The sequence below is a fragment of the Saccoglossus kowalevskii genome, chromosome 19 (assembly GCF_978046115.1).
Source record: "Saccoglossus kowalevskii chromosome 19, keSacKowa6.1, whole genome shotgun sequence".
Lineage (NCBI taxonomy): Eukaryota > Metazoa > Hemichordata > Enteropneusta > Harrimaniidae > Saccoglossus > Saccoglossus kowalevskii.
Genome location: NC_140659.1, coordinates 1,329,001 through 1,347,056, shown reverse-complemented (window position 1 = coordinate 1,347,056; position 18,056 = coordinate 1,329,001). Strand labels below are relative to the sequence as shown.

Sequence of the window (18,056 nt, the reverse complement as noted above, 5' to 3'; positions counted from 1 at the left end):
TCCCAAAGTTCTTTCTAAGCTTTCTTGCATTTTCCTAAAAATATAGTTCTGAATGACACATTGTTTCATTATCTAAAGTGTTAAAACAATTTATTCATATCATAATCCATGTAAATTAATATCATGTTTATTTCAAAAACTCCATAATTTTCTTTTTACCTATATCAGCATTCTCCCAAAACATTCATGAAAGTGTCTTGATAAATATAACTAATATTGTTTAATGTTCAAATAATATTAATATTTGGGTTCAGTTATTTTGGAGTATAATTATATAAAACTATATTGCAGGCTGCTCTTGGTTCAATAGCATTGGACACAGCAATAGAAAAAGATGCTCCTGAGGACACCATAGAAGTCGGGAAACAGGTAAGGCTGTAAGTGGGCACACTAATAATGTGCATCAATTGTGTTTTCAGTCTGACTGGAATCGGTATCACTTATGTTATCATATTAACATGATGTTGGAATGTTTCTATTATGTTTCTCTACTCACATGACCTCACATACTGAGCTACAATGTATATATTAGCTAATTGTTAAAAAATGCTTTTTAGCACAGAAACCATTGGTTAATTGTTAATAAATACCTTTTAGCACAGAAACCATTGGTTAATTGTTAAAAAATGTAAATATCTTTTAGCCCAGGAACCATTGGTTAATTGTTAATAAATACCTTTTAGCCCAGGAACCATTGGTTAATTGTTAATAAATACCTTTTAGCACAGAAACCATTGGTTAATTGCTAATAAATACCTTTTAGCACAGAAACCTATGGTTAATTGTTAATAAATACCTTTTAGCACAGAAACCATTGGTTAATTGTTAATAAATACCTTTTAGCACAGAAACCATTGGTTAATTGTTAATAAATACCTTTTAGCACAGAAACCATTGGTTAATTGTTAATAAATACCTTTCAGCACAGAAACCATTGGTTAATTGTTAATAAATACCTTTTAGCACAAAAACCATTGGTTAATTGTTAATAAATACCTTTTAGCACAGAAACCATTGGTTAATTGTTAATAAATACCTTTCAGCACAGAAACCATTGGTTAATTGTTAATAAATACCTTTTAGCACAGAAACCATTGGTTAATTGTTAATAAATACCTTTTAGCACAGAAACCATTGGTTAATTGTTAATAAATACCTTTTAGCACAGAAACCATTGGTTAATTGTTAATAAATACCTTTCAGCACAGAAACCATTGGTTAATTGTTAATAAATACCTTTTAGCACAGAAACCATTGGTTAATTGTTAATAAATACCTTTTAGCACAGAAACCATTGGTTAATTGTTAATAAATACTTTTTAGCACAGAAACCATTGGTTAATTGTTAATAAATACCTTTTAGCACAGAAACCATTGGTTAATTGCTAATATATGTAAATATCTTTTAGCACAGAAACCATTGGTTAATTGCTAATACATGTAAATACCTTTTAGCACAGAAACCAATGTTAATTGCTAATAAATATCTTTTAGCACAGAAACCATTGGTTAATTGTTAATAAATACCTTTTAGCACAGAAACCATTGGTTAATTGCTAATACATGTAAATATCTTTTAGCACAGAGTACAGAAACCATTGGTTAATTGTTAATAAATACCTTTTAGCACAGAAACCATTGGTTAATTGTTAATAAATACCTTTTAGCACAGAAACCATTGGTTAATTGTTAATAAATACCTTTTAGCACAGAAACCATTGGCTAATTGTTAATAAATACCTTTTAGCACAGAAACCATTGGTTAATTGCTAATACATGTAAATATCTTTTAGCACAGAGTACAGCAACCATTGGTTAATTGTTAATAAATACCTTTTAGCACAGAAACCATTGGTTAATTGCTAATACATGTAAATATCTTTTAGCACAGAGTACAGAAACCATTGGTTAATTGTTAATTGTTAATAAATACCTTTTAGCACAGAAACCTATGGTTAATTGTTAATAAATACCTTTTAGCACAGAAACCATTGGTTAATTGTTAATAAATACCTTTTAGCATAGAAACCATTGGTTAATTGTTAATAAATACCTTTTAGCACAGAAACCATTGGTTAATTGTTAATAAATACCTTTTAGCACAGAAACCATTGGTTAATTGTTAATAAATACCTTTCAGCACAGAAACCATTGGTTAATTGTTAATAAATACCTTTTAGCACAAAAACCATTGGTTAATTGTTAATAAGTACCTTTTAGCACAGAAACCATTGGTTAATTGTTAATAAATACCTTTTAGCACAGAAACCATTGGTTAATTGTTAATAAATACCTTTCAGCACAGAAACCATTGGTTAATTGTTAATAAATACCTTTTAGCACAGAAACCATTGGTTAATTGTTAATAAATACTTTTTAGCACAGAAACCATTGGTTAATTGTTAATAAATACCTTTTAGCACAGAAACCATTGGTTAATTGCTAATATATGTAAATATCTTTTAGCACAGAAACCATTGGTTAATTGCTAATACATGTAAATACCTTTTAGCACAGAAACCAATGTTAATTGCTAATAAATATCTTTTAGCACAGAAACCATTGGTTAATTGTTAATAAATACCTTTTAGCACAGAAACCATTGGTTAATTGCTAATACATGTAAATATCTTTTAGCACAGAGTACAGAAACCATTGGTTAATTGTTAATAAATACCTTTTAGCACAGAAACCATTGGTTAATTGTTAATAAATACCTTTTAGCACAGAAACCATTGGTTAATTGTTAATAAATACCTTTTAGCACAGAAACCATTGGCTAATTGTTAATAAATACCTTTTAGCACAGAAACCATTGGTTAATTGCTAATACATGTAAATATCTTTTAGCACAGAGTACAGAAACCATTGGTTAATTGTTAATAAATACCTTTTAGCACAGAAACCATTGGTTAATTGCTAATACATGTAAATATCTTTTAGCACAGAGTACAGAAACCATTGGTTAATTGTTAATTGTTAATAAATACCTTTTAGCACAGAAACCTATGGTTAATTGTTAATAAATACCTTTTAGCACAGAAACCATTGGTTAATTGTTAATAAATACCTTTTAGCATAGAAACCATTGGTTAATTGTTAATAAATACCTTTTAGCACAGAAACCATTGGTTAATTGTTAATAAATACCTTTTAGCACAGAAACCATTGGTTAATTGTTAATAAATACCTTTCAGCACAGAAACCATTGGTTAATTGTTAATAAATACCTTTTAGCACAAAAACCATTGGTTAATTGTTAATAAATACCTTTTAGCACAGAAACCATTGGTTAATTGTTAATAAATACCTTTTAGCACAGAAACCATTGGTTAATTGTTAATAAATACCTTTCAGCACAGAAACCATTGGTTAATTGTTAATAAATACCTTTTAGCACAGAAACCATTGGTTAATTGTTAATAAATACCTTTTAGCACAGAAACCATTGGTTAATTGTTAATAAATACCTTTTAGCACAGAAACCATTGGTTAATTGTTAATAAATACCTTTTAGCACAGAAACCATTGGTTAATTGTTAATAAATACCTTTTAGCACAGAAACCATTGGTTAATTGTTAATAAATACCTTTCAGCACAGAAACCATTGGTTAATTGTTAATAAATACCTTTTAGCACAGAAACCATTGGTTAATTGTTAATAAATACCTTTTAGCACAGAAACTATTGGTTAATTGTTAATAAATACCTTTTAGCACAGAAACCATTGGTTAATTGTTAATAAATACCTTTCAGCACAGAAACCATTGGTTAATTGTTAATAAATACCTTTTAGCACAGAAACCATTGGTTAATTGTTAATAAATACCTTTTAGCACAGAAACCATTGGTTAATTGTTAATAAATACTTGTTAGCACAGAAACCATTGGTTAATTGTTAATAAATACCTTTTAGCACAGAAACCATTGGTTAATTGCTAATATATGTAAATATCTTTTAGCACAGAAACCATTGGTTAATTGCTAATACATGTAAATACCTTTTAGCACAGAAACCTATGGTTAATTGCTAATAAATACCTTTTAGCACAGAAACCATTGGTTAATTGTTAATAAATACCTTTTAGCACAGAAACCATTGGTTAATTGCTAATACATGTAAATATCTTTTAGCACAGAGTACAGCAACCATTGGTTAATTGTTAATAAATACCTTTTAGCACAGAAACCATTGGTTAATTGCTAATACATGTAAATATCTTTTAGCACAGAGTACAGAAACCATTGGTTAATTGTTAATTGTTAATAAATACCTTTTAGCACAGAAACCTATGGTTAATTGTTAATAAATACCTTTTAGCACAGAAACCATTGGTTAATTGTTAATAAATACCTTTTAGCATAGAAACCATTGGTTAATTGTTAATAAATACCTTTTAGCACAGAAACCATTGGTTAATTGTTAATAAATACCTTTTAGCACAGAAACCATTGGTTAATTGTTAATAAATACCTTTCAGCACAGAAACCATTGGTTAATTGTTAATAAATACCTTTTAGCACAAAAACCATTGGTTAATTGTTAATAAGTACCTTTTAGCACAGAAACCATTGGTTAATTGTTAATAAATACCTTTTAGCACAGAAACCATTGGTTAATTGTTAATAAATACCTTTCAGCACAGAAACCATTGGTTAATTGTTAATAAATACCTTTTAGCACAGAAACCATTGGTTAATTGTTAATAAATACTTTTTAGCACAGAAACCATTGGTTAATTGTTAATAAATACCTTTTAGCACAGAAACCATTGGTTAATTGCTAATATATGTAAATATCTTTTAGCACAGAAACCATTGGTTAATTGCTAATACATGTAAATACCTTTTAGCACAGAAACCAATGTTAATTGCTAATAAATATCTTTTAGCACAGAAACCATTGGTTAATTGTTAATAAATACCTTTTAGCACAGAAACCATTGGTTAATTGCTAATACATGTAAATATCTTTTAGCACAGAGTACAGAAACCATTGGTTAATTGTTAATAAATACCTTTTAGCACAGAAACCATTGGTTAATTGTTAATAAATACCTTTTAGCACAGAAACCATTGGTTAATTGTTAATAAATACCTTTTAGCACAGAAACCATTGGCTAATTGTTAATAAATACCTTTTAGCACAGAAACCATTGGTTAATTGCTAATACATGTAAATATCTTTTAGCACAGAGTACAGAAACCATTGGTTAATTGTTAATAAATACCTTTTAGCACAGAAACCATTGGTTAATTGCTAATACATGTAAATATCTTTTAGCACAGAGTACAGAAACCATTGGTTAATTGTTAATAAATATCTTTTAGCACAGAAACCATTGGTTAATTGTTAATAAATACCTTTTAGCACAGAAACCATTGGTTAATTGCTAATACATGTAAATATCTTTTAGCACAGAGTACAGAAACCATTGGTTAATTGTTAATAAATACCTTTTAGCACAGAAACCATTGGTTAATTGTTAATAAATACCTTTTAGCACAGAAACCATTGGTTAATTGTTAATAAATACCTTTTAGCACAGAAACCATTGGCTAATTGTTAATAAATACCTTTTAGCACAGAAACCATTGGTTAATTGCTAATACATGTAAATATCTTTTAGCACAGAGTACAGAAACCATTGGTTAATTGTTAATAAATACCTTTTAGCACAGAAACCATTGGTTAATTGCTAATACATGTAAATATCTTTTAGCACAGAGTACAGAAACCATTGGTTAATTGTTAATTGTTAATAAATACCTTTTAGCACAGAAACCTATGGTTAATTGTTAATAAATACCTTTTAGCACAGAAACCATTGGTTAATTGTTAATAAATACCTTTTAGCATAGAAACCATTGGTTAATTGTTAATAAATACCTTTTAGCACAGAAACCATTGGTTAATTGTTAATAAATACCTTTTAGCACAGAAACCATTGGTTAATTGTTAATAAATACCTTTCAGCACAGAAACCATTGGTTAATTGTTAATAAATACCTTTTAGCACAAAAACCATTGGTTAATTGTTAATAAATACCTTTTAGCACAGAAACCATTGGTTAATTGTTAATAAATACCTTTTAGCACAGAAACCATTGGTTAATTGTTAATAAATACCTTTCAGCACAGAAACCATTGGTTAATTGTTAATAAATACCTTTTAGCACAGAAACCATTGGTTAATTGTTAATAAATACCTTTTAGCACAGAAACCATTGGTTAATTGTTAATAAATACCTTTTAGCACAGAAACCATTGGTTAATTGTTAATAAATACCTTTTAGCACAGAAACCATTGGTTAATTGTTAATAAATACCTTTTAGCACAGAAACCATTGGTTAATTGTTAATAAATACCTTTCAGCACAGAAACCATTGGTTAATTGTTAATAAATACCTTTTAGCACAGAAACCATTGGTTAATTGTTAATAAATACCTTTTAGCACAGAAACTATTGGTTAATTGTTAATAAATACCTTTTAGCACAGAAACCATTGGTTAATTGTTAATAAATACCTTTCAGCACAGAAACCATTGGTTAATTGTTAATAAATACCTTTTAGCACAGAAACCATTGGTTAATTGTTAATAAATACCTTTTAGCACAGAAACCATTGGTTAATTGTTAATAAATACTTGTTAGCACAGAAACCATTGGTTAATTGTTAATAAATACCTTTTAGCACAGAAACCATTGGTTAATTGCTAATATATGTAAATATCTTTTAGCACAGAAACCATTGGTTAATTGCTAATACATGTAAATACCTTTTAGCACAGAAACCTATGGTTAATTGCTAATAAATACCTTTTAGCACAGAAACCATTGGTTAATTGTTAATAAATACCTTTTAGCACAGAAACCATTGGTTAATTGCTAATACATGTAAATATCTTTTAGCACAGAGTACAGCAACCATTGGTTAATTGTTAATAAATACCTTTTAGCACAGAAACCATTGGTTAATTGCTAATACATGTAAATATCTTTTAGCACAGAGTACAGAAACCATTGGTTAATTGTTAATTGTTAATAAATACCTTTTAGCACAGAAACCTATGGTTAATTGTTAATAAATACCTTTTAGCACAGAAACCATTGGTTAATTGTTAATAAATACCTTTTAGCATAGAAACCATTGGTTAATTGTTAATAAATACCTTTTAGCACAGAAACCATTGGTTAATTGTTAATAAATACCTTTTAGCACAGAAACCATTGGTTAATTGTTAATAAATACCTTTCAGCACAGAAACCATTGGTTAATTGTTAATAAATACCTTTTAGCACAAAAACCATTGGTTAATTGTTAATAAGTACCTTTTAGCACAGAAACCATTGGTTAATTGTTAATAAATACCTTTTAGCACAGAAACCATTGGTTAATTGTTAATAAATACCTTTCAGCACAGAAACCATTGGTTAATTGTTAATAAATACCTTTTAGCACAGAAACCATTGGTTAATTGTTAATAAATACTTTTTAGCACAGAAACCATTGGTTAATTGTTAATAAATACCTTTTAGCACAGAAACCATTGGTTAATTGCTAATATATGTAAATATCTTTTAGCACAGAAACCATTGGTTAATTGCTAATACATGTAAATACCTTTTAGCACAGAAACCAATGTTAATTGCTAATAAATATCTTTTAGCACAGAAACCATTGGTTAATTGTTAATAAATACCTTTTAGCACAGAAACCATTGGTTAATTGCTAATACATGTAAATATCTTTTAGCACAGAGTACAGAAACCATTGGTTAATTGTTAATAAATACCTTTTAGCACAGAAACCATTGGTTAATTGTTAATAAATACCTTTTAGCACAGAAACCATTGGTTAATTGTTAATAAATACCTTTTAGCACAGAAACCATTGGCTAATTGTTAATAAATACCTTTTAGCACAGAAACCATTGGTTAATTGCTAATACATGTAAATATCTTTTAGCACAGAGTACAGAAACCATTGGTTAATTGTTAATAAATACCTTTTAGCACAGAAACCATTGGTTAATTGCTAATACATGTAAATATCTTTTAGCACAGAGTACAGAAACCATTGGTTAATTGTTAATTGTTAATAAATACCTTTTAGCACAGAAACCTATGGTTAATTGTTAATAAATACCTTTTAGCACAGAAACCATTGGTTAATTGTTAATAAATACCTTTTAGCATAGAAACCATTGGTTAATTGTTAATAAATACCTTTTAGCACAGAAACCATTGGTTAATTGTTAATAAATACCTTTTAGCACAGAAACCATTGGTTAATTGTTAATAAATACCTTTCAGCACAGAAACCATTGGTTAATTGTTAATAAATACCTTTTAGCACAAAAACCATTGGTTAATTGTTAATAAATACCTTTTAGCACAGAAACCATTGGTTAATTGTTAATAAATACCTTTTAGCACAGAAACCATTGGTTAATTGTTAATAAATACCTTTCAGCACAGAAACCATTGGTTAATTGTTAATAAATACCTTTTAGCACAGAAACCATTGGTTAATTGTTAATAAATACCTTTTAGCACAGAAACCATTGGTTAATTGTTAATAAATACCTTTTAGCACAGAAACCATTGGTTAATTGTTAATAAATACCTTTTAGCACAGAAACCATTGGTTAATTGTTAATAAATACCTTTTAGCACAGAAACCATTGGTTAATTGTTAATAAATACCTTTCAGCACAGAAACCATTGGTTAATTGTTAATAAATACCTTTTAGCACAGAAACCATTGGTTAATTGTTAATAAATACCTTTTAGCACAGAAACTATTGGTTAATTGTTAATAAATACCTTTTAGCACAGAAACCATTGGTTAATTGTTAATAAATACCTTTCAGCACAGAAACCATTGGTTAATTGTTAATAAATACCTTTTAGCACAGAAACCATTGGTTAATTGTTAATAAATACCTTTTAGCACAGAAACCATTGGTTAATTGTTAATAAATACTTGTTAGCACAGAAACCATTGGTTAATTGTTAATAAATACCTTTTAGCACAGAAACCATTGGTTAATTGCTAATATATGTAAATATCTTTTAGCACAGAAACCATTGGTTAATTGCTAATACATGTAAATACCTTTTAGCACAGAAACCTATGGTTAATTGCTAATAAATACCTTTTAGCACAGAAACCATTGGTTAATTGTTAATAAATACCTTTTAGCACAGAAACCATTGGTTAATTGCTAATACATGTAAATATCTTTTAGCACAGAGTACAGAAACCATTGGTTAATTGTTAATAAATACCTTTTAGCACAGAAACCATTGGTTAATTGCTAATACATATAAATATCTTTTAGCACAGAGTACAGAAACCATTGGTTAATTGTTAATAAATACCTTTTAGCACAGAAACCATTGGTTAATTGTTAATAAATACCTTTTAGCACAGAAACCATTGGTTAATTGTTAATAAATACCTTTTAGCACAGAAACCATTGGTTAATTGCTAATACATGTAAATATCTTTTAGCACAGAGTACAGAAACTATTGGTTAATTGTTAATAAATACCTTTTAGCACAGAAACCATTGGTTAATTGCTAATACATGTAAATATCTTTTAGCACAGAGTACAGAAACCATTGGTTAATTGTTAATTGTTAATAAATAACTTTTAGCACAGAAACCTATGGTTAATTGTTAATAAATACCTTTTAGCACAGAAACCATTGGTTAATTGTTAATAAATACCTTTTAGCACAGAAACCATTGGTTAATTGTTAATAAATACCTTTTAGCACAGAAACCATTGGTTAATTGCTAATACCAGTACATGTAAATATCTTTTAGCACAGAGTACAGAAACCATTGGTTAATTGTTAATAAATACCTTTTAGCACAGAAACCATTGGTTAATTGCTAATACATGTAAATATCTTTTTGCACAGAGTACAGAAACCATTGGTTAATTGTTAATAAATCCCTTTTAGCACAGAAACCTATGGTTAATTGTTAATAAATACCTTTTAGCACAGAAACCATTGGTTAATTGTTAATAAATACCTTTTAGCACAGAAACCATTGGTTAATTGCTAATACATGTAAATACCTTTTAGCACAGAAACCCATGGTTAATTGCTAATAAATACCTTTTAGCACAGAAACCATTGGTTAATTGTTAATAAATACCTTTTAGCACAGAAACCATTGGTTAATTGCTAATACATGTAAATATCTTTTAGCACAGAGTACAGAAACCATTGGTTAATTGTTAATTGTTAATAAATAACTTTTAGCACAGAAACCTATGGTTAATTGTTAATAAATACCTTTTAGCACAGAAACCATTGGTTAATTGTTAATAAATACCTTTTAGCACAGAAACCATTGGTTAATTGTTAATAAATACCTTTTAGCACAGAAACCATTGGTTAATTGCTAATACATGTAAATACCTTTTAGCACAGAAACCTATGGTTAATTGCTAATAAATACCTTTTAGCACAGAAACCATTGGTTAATTGTTAATAAATACCTTTTAGCACAGAAACCTATGGTTAATTGTTAATAAATACCTTTTAGCACAGAAACCATTGGTTAATTGTTAATAAATACCTTTTAGCACAGAAACCATTGGTTAATTGCTAATACATGTAAATACCTTTTAGCACAGAAACCTATGGTTAATTGCTAATAAATACCTTTTAGCACAGAAACCATTGGTTAATTGTTAATAAATACCTTTTAGCACAGAAACCATTGGTTAATTGCTAATACATGTAAATATCTTTTAGCACAGAGTACAGAAACCATTGGTTAATTGTTAATAAATACCTTTTAGCACAGAAACCTATGGTTAATTGTTAATAAATACCTTTTAGCACAGAAACCATTGGTTAATTGTTAATAAATACCTTTTAGCACAGAAACCATTGGTTAATTGCTAATACATGTTAATACCTTTTAGCACAGAAACCTATGGTTAATTGCTAATAAATACCTTTTAGCACAGAAACCATTGGTTAATTGTTAATAAATACCTTTTAGCACAGAAACCTATGGTTAATTGTTAATAAATACCTTTTAGCACAGAAACCATTGGTTAATTGTTAATAAATACCTTTTAGCACAGAAACCATTGGTTAATTGCTAATACATGTAAATACCTTTTAGCACAGAAACCTATGGTTAATTGCTAATAAATACCTTTTAGCACAGAAACCATTGGTTAATTGTTAATAAATACCTTTTAGCACAGAAACCATTGGTTAATTGCTAATACATGTAAATATCTTTAGCACAGAGTACAGAAACCATTGGTTAATTGTTAATAAATACCTTTTAGCACAGAAACCATTGGTTAATTGCTAATACATGTAAATATCTTTTAGCACAGAGTACAGAAACCATTGGTTAATTGTTAATAAATACCTTTTAGCACAGAAACCATTGGTTAATTGTTAATAAATACCTTTTAGCACAGAAACCATTGGTTAATTGTTAATAAATACCTTTTAGCACAGAAACCATTGGTTAATTGTTAATAAATACCTTTTAGCACAGAAACCATTGGTTAATTGCTAATACATGTAAATATCTTTTAGCACAGAGTACAGAAACCATTGGTTAATTGTTAATAAATACCTTTTAGCACAGAAACCATTGGTTAATTGCTAATGCATGTAAATATCTTTTAGCACAGAGTACAGAAACCATTGGTTAATTGTTAATTGTTAATAAATACCTTTTAGCACAGAAACCTATGGTTAATTGTTAATAAATACCTTTTAGCACTGAAACCATTGGTTAATTGTTAATAAATACCTTTTAGCACAGAAACCATTGGTTAATTGTTAATAAATACCTTTTAGCACAGAAACCATTGGTTAATTGTTAATAAATACCTTTTAGCACAGAAACCATTGGTTAATTGTTAATAAATACCTTTTAGCACAGAAACCATTGGTTAATTGCTAATACCAGTACATGTAAATATCTTTTAGCACAGAGTACAGAAACCATTGGTTAATTGTTAATAAATACCTTTTAGCACAGAAACCATTGGTTAATTGCTAATACATGTAAATATCTTTTTGCACAGAGTACAGAAACCATTGGTTAATTGTTAATAAATACCTTTTAGCACAGAAACCTATGGTTAATTGTTAATAAATACCTTTTAGCACAGAAACCATTGGTTAATTGTTAATAAATACCTTTTAGCACAGAAACCTATGGTTAATTGTTAATAAATACCTTTTAGCATAGAAACAATTGGTTAATTGTTAATAAATACCTTTTAGCACAGAAACCTATGGTTAATTGTTAATAAATACCTTTTAGCACAGAAACTTATGGTTAATTGTTATTAAATACTTTTTAGCACACAACCAGAGGTTAATTGTTAATAAATAATTTTTACCACACAACCAGAGGTTAATTGTTAATACATACCTTTTAGCACGGAAACCTATGGTTAATTGTTAATAAATACCTGTTCTTTGCAAGAACAAACAGTTAATTGTGAGTGAATAAATAAATCAATTTTTTGGAACTAACTATCTTCACTTTGACATTTTCTCTAGATTTTGACAATAGCCGTGCTGTCTATCATCATAACGGCACCCCTAGGTGCTGCGGCCATTGCTTTGAGTGGACCACGATTACTGAACAAAACAACAGTAACAGAGAGCACAGATCATAAAAAAGAAGTGAATAATGTATCATTGGACCATGTTGAATGAATTACTGTTGTATCTATAAGGAGAAATGTTTGTGTGTGTGTGTGTGTGTGAAAAATAACTGAACTATATGTAAACCAAGAGAAAACCTGTCTGCACTGGCCATGACATTTACATTGTTATCTGCTTATCCTTAATGTTATTAACTGTTTTGCTTTAGTATATGAATGAAATGTCAGCTTAAATATGCTCTACTCTCGTCTCTACTGTCTATGTTGGCAAAAGACAAAATGGCTGCCAGTCGACCATCATGAATGAGATTGTGACATAAATCATATTTTTATTGATTTGCTGCAACCCAGTTGTCTGTTTACCAAGTTTGAACCTAATTGTACATTTTTAATTTGAGATATAACTAAAATTGTGCAAAAAAAGGGAAGAAATTAGCGATTTTGCCAAACTTGCATTGGATCGCAACACAATTCATCTTTCCTTGATGTGCCAGATCAAAATTAAATGTTCCCACGTTTGGACCTATTTGGGCAGTGTGAATTTGAGATATGAGAATTGTTCAAAATAAAAGAATGAAAACAGCCAGAAACTCAAATAAAATCAACTTGCAACTTTGTGAACTAATACATTGCTTCTATACAAAGTTTCAATTAACTTAGTTATTGCTTTCTCTAGTTGTATTAGCACACATGAACAATAATTGATAATGTATGTTACAAATAGAGTAATGTTCAACTAAATCAGCCTATACAACTAGATAATGCACTACATGTATAAAATGTAGCCTAATAGACTATTTGGAGTCAAATATGGCCACCAGTCGGCTATTTTGAATCTGATCAAACAAAATCAAGAGCATATGTTTAGCAACATCTATTAACTTACGAGAAAATGTGACGAAACAAATAAAAATTTCTATGTATTGTTTTATTTTTCTCAAATAATTTTATTAGCAGTTTATTTTTGTACATGTGTGTACAGGGGTATATTTAATTTATTCGCTTTTATTTACATTTCAACTGTTGAAAAATGTTGCTGTGCATTGGAGTGTTTGTCAAAGTAGATTTTCCGTTCATTGCGAGATCTCACGTGTTGTGTGGATTGAGCGTCTGCTGCTAAAATCAAATGATTTTGAACTGAATTGTCTTTACATAGTTTTGAATTACAGAAATACATGTTTTGAAGCAACCACAAATCTACCTTTGTTTGTTTGTCCTGTTTTTTTTGTATGTTCAATTTCATGGATAATACAGTTGAGTTGAAGCATAGATACAAGGACATTTTTTTTACATCGAAATAAACCAGTCAACAAACAAGTTACTACCTGATTGGTCAGACTGTTGGGTGTTAGGTATCAAACAAGTTACTCCCTGATTGGTCAGACTGTTGGGTGTTAGGTATCAAACAAGTTACTTCCTGATTGGTCAGACTATTGGGTGTTAGGTATCAAACAAGTTACTCCCTGATTGGTCAGACTGTTGGGTGTTAGGGATCAAACAAGTTACTCCCTGATTGGTCAGACTGTTGGGTGTTAGGGATCAAACAAGTTACTCCCTGATTGGTCAGACTGTTGGGTGTTAGGGATCAAACAAGTTACTCCCTGATTGGTCAGACTATTGGGTGTTAGGTATCAAACAAGTTACTTCCTGATTGGTCAGACTATTGGGTGTTAGGTATCAAACAAGTTACTCCCTGATTGGTCAGACTGTTGGGTGTTAGGTATCAAACAAGTTACTCCCTGATTGGTCAGACTGTTGGGTGTTAGGGATCAAACAAGTTACTCCCTGATTGGTCAGACTGTTGGGTGTTAGGTATCAAACAAGTTACTCCCTGATTGGTCAGACTGTTGGGTGTTAGGGATCAAACAAGTTACTCCCTGATTGGTCAGACTATTGGGTGTTAGGTATCAAACAAGTTACTTCCTGATTGGTCAGACTATTGGGTGTTAGGTATCAAACAAGTTACTCCCTGATTGGTCAGACTGTTGGGTGTTAGGGATCAAACAAGTTACTCCCTGATTGGTCAGACTATTGGGTGTTAGGTATCAAACAAGTTACTCCCTGATTGGTCAGACTGTTGGGTGTTAGGTATCAAACAAGTTACTCCCTGATTGGTCAGACTGTTGGATGTTAGGTATCAAACAAGTTACTCCCTGATTGGTCAGACTATTGGGTGTTAGGTATCAAACAAGTTACTCCCTGATTGGTCAGACTGTTGGGTGTTAGGTATCAAACAAGTTACTCCCTGATTGGTCAGACTGTTGGATGTTAGGTATCAAACAAGTTACTCCCTGATTGGTCAGACTATTGGGTGTTAGGTATCAAACAAGTTACTCCCTAATTGGTCAGACTGTTGGGTGTTAGGTATCAAACAAGTTACTCCCTGATTGGTCAAACTATTGGGTGTTAGGTATCAAACAAGTTACTCCCTGATTGGTCAGACTATTGGGTGTTAGGTATCAAACAAGTTACTCCCTGATTGGTCAGACTGTTGGATGTTTGGTATCAAGCATAAATGAGTATGTAGCTTTGCATTGATCATCATAACACGGGAACTCAAAAAGAACGGAAAATAATCTATTCTCTAACCTTATTTATTTCAATTGTCAAATAAAATAAAATCAATAAGATTGCAATAAAGAATACTACTAGTTATACTTTGCCTAAAGTGACTCATTTGTACATAAACATCCTAGTTCACTATCAAATATATATCAACTGTGTGCATCCAAGTTGTGAAAAAAGAGAGCAGGGCCAGTTCTATCAGTATATGCAGTGAAAAGAGAGAGCAGGGCAAGTTATTCTGCTATCAGTATATGCAGTGAAAAGAGAGAGCAGGGCAAGTTATTCTACTATCAGTCTATGCAGTGAAAAGAGAGAGCAGGGCAAGTTATTCTGCTATCAGTATATGCAGTGAAAAGAGAGAGCAGGGCAAGTTATTCTGCTATCAGTCTATGCAGTGAAAAGAGAGAGCAGGGCAAGTTATTCTACTATCAGTATATGCAGTGAAAAGAGAGAGCAGGGCAAGTTATTCTACTATCAGTATATGCAGTGAAAAGAGAGAGCAGGGCAAGTTATTCTACTATCAGTATATGCAGTGAAAAGAGAGAGCAGGGCAAGTTATTCTGCTATCAGTATATGCAGTGAAAAGAGAGAGCAGGGCCAGTTATTCTACTATCAGTATATGCAGTGAAAAGAGAGAGCAGGGCAAGTTATTCTGCTATCAGTATATGCAGTGAAAAGAGAGAGCAGGGCAAGTTATTCTACTATCAGTATATGCAGTGAAATGAGAGAGCAGGGCAAGTTATTCTGCTATCAGTATATGCAGTGAAAAGAGAGAGCAGGGCCAGTTATTCTACTATCAGTATATGCAGTGAAAAGAGAGAGCAGGGCAAGTTATTCTACTATCAGTCTATGCATAGAAAAGAGAGAGCAGGGCAAGTTACTCTGCTATCAGTATATGCAGTGAAAAGAGAGAGCAGGGCAAGTTATTCTACTATCAGTATATGCAGTGAAAAGAGAGAGCAGGGCAAGTTATTCTACTATCAGTTTATGCAGTGAAAAGAGAGAGCAGGGCAAGTTATTCTGCTATCAGTATATGCAGTGAAAAGAGAGAGCAGGGCAAGTTATTCTGCTATCAGTATATGCAGTGAAAAGAGAGATCAGGGCAAGTTATTCTGCTATCAGTATATGCAGTGACAAGAGAGAGCAGGGCCAGTTATTCTGCTATCAGTATATGCAGTGAAAAGAGAGAGCAGGGCAAGTTATTCTACTATCAGTATATGCAGTGAAAAGAGAAAGCAGGGCAAGTTATTCTGCCATCAGTCTATGCAGTGAAAAGAGAGAGCAGGGCAAGTTATTCTACTATCAGTATATGCAGTGAAAAGAGAGAGCAGGGCAAGTTATTCTGCTATCAGTATATGCAGTGAAAAGAGAGAGCAGAGCAAGTTATTCTGCTATCAGTATATGCAGTGAAAAGAGAGAGCAGGGCAAGTTATTCTACTATCAGTATATGCAGTGAAAAGAGAGAGCAGGGCAAGTTATTCTGCCATCAGTCTATGCATGAAAAAGAGAGAGCAAGGCAAGTTATTCTACTATCAGTATATGCAGTGAAAAGAGAGAGCAGGGCAAGTTATTCTACTATCAGTATATGCAGTGAAAAGAGAGAGCAGGGCAAGTTATTCTACTACCAGTATATGCAGTGAAAAGAGAGAGCAGGGCAAGTTATTCTACTATCAGTATATGCAGTGAAAAGAGAGAGCAGGGCAAGTTATTCTACTATCGGTCTATGCAGTGAAAAGAGAGAGCAGGGCAAGTTATTCTACTATCAGTATATGCAGTGAAAAGAGAGAGCAGGGCAAGTTATTCTGCTATCAGTCTATGCAGTGAAAAGAGAGAGCAGGGCAAGTTATTCTGCTATCAGTCTGTGCATAGAAAAGAGAGAGCAGGGCAAGTTATTCTGCTATCAGTATATGCAGTGAAAAGAAAGAGCAGGGCAAGTTATTCTACTATCAGTCTATGCAGTGAAAAGAGAGAGCAGGGCAAGTTATTCTACTATCAGTATATGCAGTGAAAAGAGAGAGCAGGGCAAGTTATTCTGCTATCAGTCTATGCAGTGAAAAGAGAGCAGGGCAAGTTATTCTGCTATCAGTATATGCAGTGAAAAGAGAGAGCAGGGCAAGTTATTCTACTATCAGTATATGCAGTGAAAAGAGAGAGCAGGGCAAGTTATTCTGCTATCAGTATATGCAGAGAAAAGACAGAGCAGGGCAAGTTATTCTGCTATCAGTATATGCAGTGAAAAGAGAGAGCAGGGCAAGTTATTCTGCCATCAGTATATGCAGTGAAAAGAGAGAGCAGGGCAAGTTATTCTGCCATCAGTATATGCAGTGAAAAGAGAGAGCAGGGCAAGTTATTCTGCCATCAGTCTATGCATAGAAAAGAGAGAGCAGGGCAAGTTATTCTGCCATCAGTCTATGCATAGAAAAGAGAGAGCAGGGCAAGTTATTCTACTATCAGTATATGCAGTGAAAAGAGAGAGCAGGGCAAGTTATTCTACTATCAGTATATGCAGTGAAAAGAGAGAGCAGGGCAAGTTATTCTACTATCAGTATATGCAGTGAAAAGAGAGAGCAGGGCAAGTTATTCTACTATCAGTATATGCAGTGAAAAGAGAGAGCAGGGCAAGTTATTCTACTATCAGTATATGCAGTGAAAAGAGAGAGCAGGGCAAGTTATTCTGCCATCAGTCTATGCATAGAAAAGAGAGAGCAGGGCAAGTTATTCTGCCATCAGTCTATGCATAGAAAAGAGAGAGCAGGGCAAGTTATTCTGCTATCAGTATATGCAGTGAAAAGAGAGAGCAGGGCAA

At 31.4% G+C, this 18,056-nt stretch overlaps 1 protein-coding gene across 3 annotated transcripts in view; it reads left to right on the top strand.

The window, feature by feature from the left end:
* LOC100371199 (sodium/hydrogen exchanger 9B2-like) overlaps positions 1-15,340 on the top strand; it is a 109,024-nt gene extending 93,684 nt beyond the window's left edge. For 2 of the 3 annotated variants that reach the window (XM_085493876.1, XM_085493875.1), the window contains 2 exons: positions 292-369; positions 12,579-15,340. In XM_085493876.1, coding sequence (XP_085350002.1) covers positions 292-369; positions 12,579-12,737 — 237 coding nt within the window. In that variant the 3' untranslated portion in view covers positions 12,738-15,340. Of the gene's footprint in view, positions 1-291; positions 370-12,578 lie in introns of those variants that run through there. The other variant, XR_014927457.1, reaches the window with a different exon arrangement.
* The last annotated feature ends 2,716 nt before the right edge of the window (positions 15,341-18,056 follow it).